Source organism: Colobus angolensis, unplaced genomic scaffold, assembly GCF_000951035.1.
Source record: "Colobus angolensis palliatus isolate OR3802 unplaced genomic scaffold, Cang.pa_1.0 Scaffold86, whole genome shotgun sequence".
In the NCBI taxonomy this organism is placed as follows: Eukaryota; Metazoa; Chordata; class Mammalia; order Primates; family Cercopithecidae; genus Colobus; species Colobus angolensis.
Genome location: NW_012122487.1, coordinates 8,359,521 through 8,365,520, shown reverse-complemented (window position 1 = coordinate 8,365,520; position 6,000 = coordinate 8,359,521). Strand labels below are relative to the sequence as shown.

The 6,000-nt window shown below is 31.1% G+C and overlaps 1 protein-coding gene across 1 annotated transcript in view; it reads right to left on the bottom strand.

The window, feature by feature from the left end:
• Positions 1-359: 359 nt before the first annotated feature.
• Positions 360-6,000, bottom strand: part of ZDHHC21 (zinc finger, DHHC-type containing 21) — a 66,636-nt gene continuing 60,995 nt past the window's right edge. The window contains exons 9-10 of the mRNA XM_011930394.1: positions 4,472-4,515; positions 360-3,931 (exon numbers count right to left, since the gene is read on the bottom strand). Of these exons, the coding sequence (XP_011785784.1) occupies positions 3,799-3,931; positions 4,472-4,515 (177 nt within the window). The 3' untranslated portion in view covers positions 360-3,798. The remainder of the gene's footprint in view (positions 3,932-4,471; positions 4,516-6,000) is intronic.

The following is a 6,000-nucleotide window of genomic DNA, read 5'->3' as shown; positions in this document are numbered from 1 at the left end:
TGGTTTGAAATGTTGTCCTAACTTAAGTCTTTATGATTGGCATTCAGAATTAATACACCCTTTGGAGCAAAACATATCACCAACTAGTTACTTGTATGGAAGTGACTTGAATATCTAACAAAGAATAGTTATCATTAGCCATCATACTTAGAGAAAAATGCCTCTATGCATTGGCAAAAATACACTGATGTTAATTCTGACAGATGTTTTAACTCAGCTGTTACAGTCAACACTATGTATTATGTTCTCTTTCATTATTAAAAATAAACTATGCTTTTTTCTGAAAAAGAGTTAATATGTTAACTACAATTTAAAATAGCTATTTCTAATGTTAAGCACAAATATTTTTAATACAACTCTTAAGCAAAATAGTATTTTTATTATAAAGAAATATCAGCTAACTTGATATTTTTAAACTATAAGTCTGGGTTACAAAGTAACAATCGCTCTATAACTGAATGTCTACTGCTTGAGGGGTCCTGAACTCAGTTCATCTTTGCCTACAATCTTAAGCCTACCTGCAGCCCATAAACATTTTTGTTTGAAGAAAACAACAGTGACAAATATGATTGTTAAGAAGGTGTAACTTACAGTATCTAGGTAAAAACCTTTCATTTCCAGAAGGCCGACAAATGACTTTACTGATGTAAAAACATCCTTTAACATACATTTTGCTTAAAATCAAATAGAACGTTTATAAAGAAATACTTCAGTCCAACATACATATTACATCAGTAATCTTACTGCTCACAATTATTTTCTAATGCCCAACATCTTTAGTTGTTTTCATAGTTATCCAGAATACATAATAAATTGGCTACCAAAACTACAGATATAACTCTGGGAAAGGTGAAAAAAAAAAAAAAAAAAAGAACAAAGAAAAGAAAAGGAAAAGTATACAAAGAATCATTAATCTCTTAGTTATTTAAGGCATAAGCCAGTAAAAAAAATCATTTCAAAGCTGAGTAAAATAAACTAAATGTAGTTTTTTAGATATTCATTAAAACGCAGTAAATGCTTGGTTGTCTTTGTAGCTACATTTCTATGTTTTGTAATAAATTGGTCACTTTAAAGTAACAGCTTTTCCAATTCTAAGGAATTACTCTGCCAAAGTAAGGTTTAAAATAAAATACATAAAATAGCTTAGTTTATCCTAATCTAATATAAATTTGTGATTGACAGCAAGAATATAATGGGAATGTACATAAATGAAGCAACGCAGTCATCACATTCTACGAACTAGAAATAACATCATAAAAACAACATGTTCATTTTCATAAAATTTTACATTTTTGTACATATACTCCTCCTAAGTTTATACTTTTGATATGTTCAGAATGTGGCTATACTATTTACTTATGGGGCAGCCTTTAGAGCCATTATAATTACATCAATTAGCCAAAAGAGGGCGCAGAAAGAACACCAGTAGATATGCTTAGGAAACTGACAGTTGGCTTTTCTCTAGTGTAGTCTAACAAGAATTAACAATACCCACAGGAGGGTTAGGTATGCTAACTGGGGAATACTGAAAGTCACAGTGTAAGTATATATAGACATACTTTAACATACATTCTTATGTAAATATACTGATAGATAGCATTTCTGCCATTCAAATAAAATAAGCATATGCTTTTCTATTGTATTAGTGTGTAGTCCAATAATTTAGGGGAACTGACTACAGAGGGATCAGGACCAGGAAAGGTAAAGAGGAAGAGGGAAAAGAATATGTCCTAAAAGTGGTAAATCTAGGAAAAATAAGAACACAAATCATCACAGTGGGAAAGAGACCCCGCCCAGTACCTTTCAGTGTACCTACTGCTACTACAGGAAGTACAAATTAGCTACAAAGTTCTTTAGGGGATCTTCACTTGGTTCTGCTGTTTTCTCAAGGTCCTTATTTGAAAGGAATGTATACAATATAAGGCATTCAACTGATATCTACCTACATTATCTATGTATTACTTCCTTATCAAAGTTCTGTCACCAGGCCAAATGGTGGCCAAATAGCTTGCACAAATTCCAACCCATTTGCCTGACATTAACATTCTAATTTTGTGTTTCACTAAGCTTTATAAATATATTTCTTCTATTTAATTTACTATGTCTCTTTTCAGTACCAATAAATACGTTCGTCTGTCACTTCGGAGTTTGTAAGTAATAAAGTATTCCAATTAGAACATGAAAAACATGATATTGACATCTCTGAGAAGTACTTACTCTATTATTTCAGAATATGCTATAAGATATTTACAATTTCTGAAAGAACTAACCACAGTATAGACAACTGGCTAACAATGGTAACCTTCTGTTTAATTATTTCCCAGGTATAGTTCCTTACTTTCAAAATTAACTAAAAGGAAAATATTAGCATGGTTCACGAACAGTAGACTTTTTCAATCTTCTCTTCAAGGGAAAGACTGTGAGTACATAAATTTTTTAAAAAGATATATGAGTTTTGCAGTATTCTAATGGAAAAAAATTAAAAGCTGAGTTTTCAAAGCATACTAAATGTCTTTTCATACAAATGTTCTATGCCTTGCGAGAGAACATCACTATTAGTAATTTACATTTGTATAAGGTTAATGATAAACACAGATCATTGTATTTTCTTATTTTAGGGTCACTTCCTAACACTAGCTACTAGTAAAAGGTCTCTCAATGCAAATTAGAGCCGGCCAATTAAAATTTAATTTGAATTTAGGGATTATTAAAGGTACACAAAGTTAGTGACTTTTTTCAGTAGTAGCTTCCTATAAATAAAATTTCTATATGAGTTGGCCAATATATATAAACCTTCAATGTGAAATTTTACATCTACTAGTACATAAATAAAAGTAAAAAGTATAATCTTTTCAAAAGCACAATATTCCTCTTTATACTGTACATTACATTTTATCTAGTTATACTAGTATTTTAAAAACATATGTATTCTAATGTAACTGCACTAGAAAAGGTAATTGTGAAGTTATTGCAAATTCTCTCCCCTTTTTGCTCATTAAAATCTTAGGGTAAAATAGGAATACATGCCCACCGGTCAGGAGTTCTCCTGAGAGCAAATATTTCAATCACAATCAATAATTACAACAGTAATGGTGAAAACTGAAAAATTATTGTGAAAAAATTTTTAACATTTCCTTTATAGTAAGGTAGGTAGTTGGTGTTTTACTTCAGTGGTCCTTTAATGTTGGTTTTGGTGAAGAAAAAAGAAGAAAACATAAGAAAGCCACTCCTAAGAAACCAATGCCCGTTTTTTGTTGCTGTTGTTCACTCCTATTGCTGCTGCATTTTCAAAAATGTTGCAGCACATTTAAAAGGAAAGGTTATTTTAAATTGGATTTGAAAAAGAAAATTTACCTATATTACAAGAAGGTGTATCAACTTTTGTAAAACCTGAATAATTAAACTTAGATTTGGTTACTGTTTAAAAGTGAAAATTTTAAATAAACATCTGAAATTTACCATAAATTAGAATCTGTAACACTGTCAGTACTAAAAGAAATTATGTACAATTATTTCATCCTAATCACTGCCTTTTGAGTTTCATAACAAAAGCATTTAAATAAATCCCTGTGGAAAGCTAATTTGAAAGTAAACATGCTTTAAAACTTAAATATAGATCTTGTATTAGTCCCACAACAGGATCAAGATCACTATTAACATAAAGCCTGGGGCACATTATGATGCCTAAGATTGGTGGGTGGATTTTAATTGCCTTGAAGACTGTCATAGTTCTATTATCATAAAACCTGTAACGCATTTCCAGCATGGAGGACCCATCTGTGCCCACCATCCATCTGTTTAGACATGATTGGCAAAGTGGTAGGGAACTCGCAGTGGTTGCCTCTGCCTGAAAGGAATGAACCACAGGATCTTCCAACGAGTGCCAAAAACTTCTGAGAAGGTCTGCTGCCATGGCTTTCGGGGCCTCGATCTACAGAAGACAGCATTATTAGTGAAAGACAGCACTCCCATGGTGCACTTCAGTCAGCTAAAACAATACAGGTTGGCTGGGGATCCATTACTGGACTCTGATGAATTGTGTCCCAGCATCATAAATACAGCTTTTCTTTCATTATGGCATGCAGCTGAGTTTTAACTCTGGATAGCAGATATTGTATCTGTGTCGTCAATCAACCGAGCACAACTTTTGAAGCAGAGGAAAATCTCAGGATTAACAGAATGTGTGTCACCAACACAGTAGCAAATCTCTTTTGATGTACTTTCAGGACAAATAATTTAACTTACTTTAGTTAGACAAGGCACAAGAATGATCAGCATTTTAGTGTGAAAACTATCATGGCTGGAAAACCCCTACTGTAAGACTGGGGTAGGCTTGTCTAGCACAGGCCTCAGACAAGGCACCAAAAAAAGCCATCATTATATTATCTTTCTACTACATGCACATATTTCTCAAATATATCCAGTTCTTTCCATTTTTAAATAATACTATATACTTCAGTTTTATACTTACATATCTTCACAACAGTTTGACATCTTTTCAATAGATGTTGTATCCTATTAAAAATAAAAAATTATATTCAGATGTAACGAAGTTATTAAGTCTTTATTCTGTATCCATTCTATGATGTTTTTAATCTTATTCCAAGAATATTCTAAAGATTTAAACAGTTTATATATGAGTATTATGAATTTTAAATGATCTTTCATACATTGCTGGAATCCCCTTGGAAAAACAAAATCAACATTATATTATGCAAAAAAAAACCTATTCAAATACAAAAACCTCGCAAAAATTGTGAGAATATCACTTCATTAAAATATAACCTTTTATTACACTTGCTTTCTTGACGATTTCTTTGAAAGTCTAAAATCTACTTTCAATTTAACTGTTAGTGAATATGCATTAAAAAATAAATACTAAAATGACATATGAAATAAACTAATGAACAGAAAACTACCTAAGAGACGGCTACTGGTTCTAGGTTTCTGTAAACAACAACAAAACTCAACAAGGCAATCTATGAATTTGTCATATTACAACATCTATTATTCTGAAAACTAAACTGACCAGAGTTCTTTTTTAGCAGAAAAATAACTTTTTTCATAATACAAGTCCCTAATTGTATGCTTTCTATAAGGCTCTAACACAAATATGTTAAAAATAAAATAAAATAAAATATTTCAACAAACAGAAGATCGCTTCTAGAAATGCTGGTTTAATTTGTGTTATCAGAAGACTTATCATTAGACTGGTAAATTGTTATAAGTAATAGCCAAATAATCAAAATACAAATTACACAATCTTATTTTTAGGTATTTATTTGTATTTTAAATATACTTTGAAACAGTGCAAAAGAGTACATTCATTCAAATACACCAAAAACTGGAGAAGTTTTCCTCTTTTTATCCCTTACTTTACCTTAACACTTTGTTTACATATAGGTAGACTTATTAAGCAGTACGATTCATGCAAACACTTGTGGCTACAAGTAAAATCTCAAGAACTTATTTGGCTGTAAAACTTTTCCAGTGATGCTAATAAACAGCACCTTCACTCAAAAACATCTCTTTAGAGATGTTAAATAAATAGCTCATAATATTGAATTCTCATTATGAATAGTTGCATAACTACAGTTAGCCCATATAAGAGAAAATTAGAGAAAACTGATCTACTTTTAAGATAACTAATAACCAATAACAGAGTTTCATTTACAGATTTTCCAGGAATTTTTTAAAAGTTATAGATTAGCTACATATTCTATATTCATTAGTTTTCCTATGAAGCTTTGTAATTCAAGGTATCCAGTGACAATTCTATTAATAATTAACCTTTCTCAGCTCTGTTGTAATTTCCTCAAAATGTCTTACTTTATGAAAACACAGTCTACAAACATATGAGAACACTGATTAGGGTCTCAGAGGAAATTTGGGCTTCAGGTTCCACATCTGTAAAGGAAGTAAGTGAAGTCATTTTAATGGTTTCTTAGAGTTTTGATAGTGACACATTGTTCCAAAGCAAGTAAAACAGCTTGTGCAAAA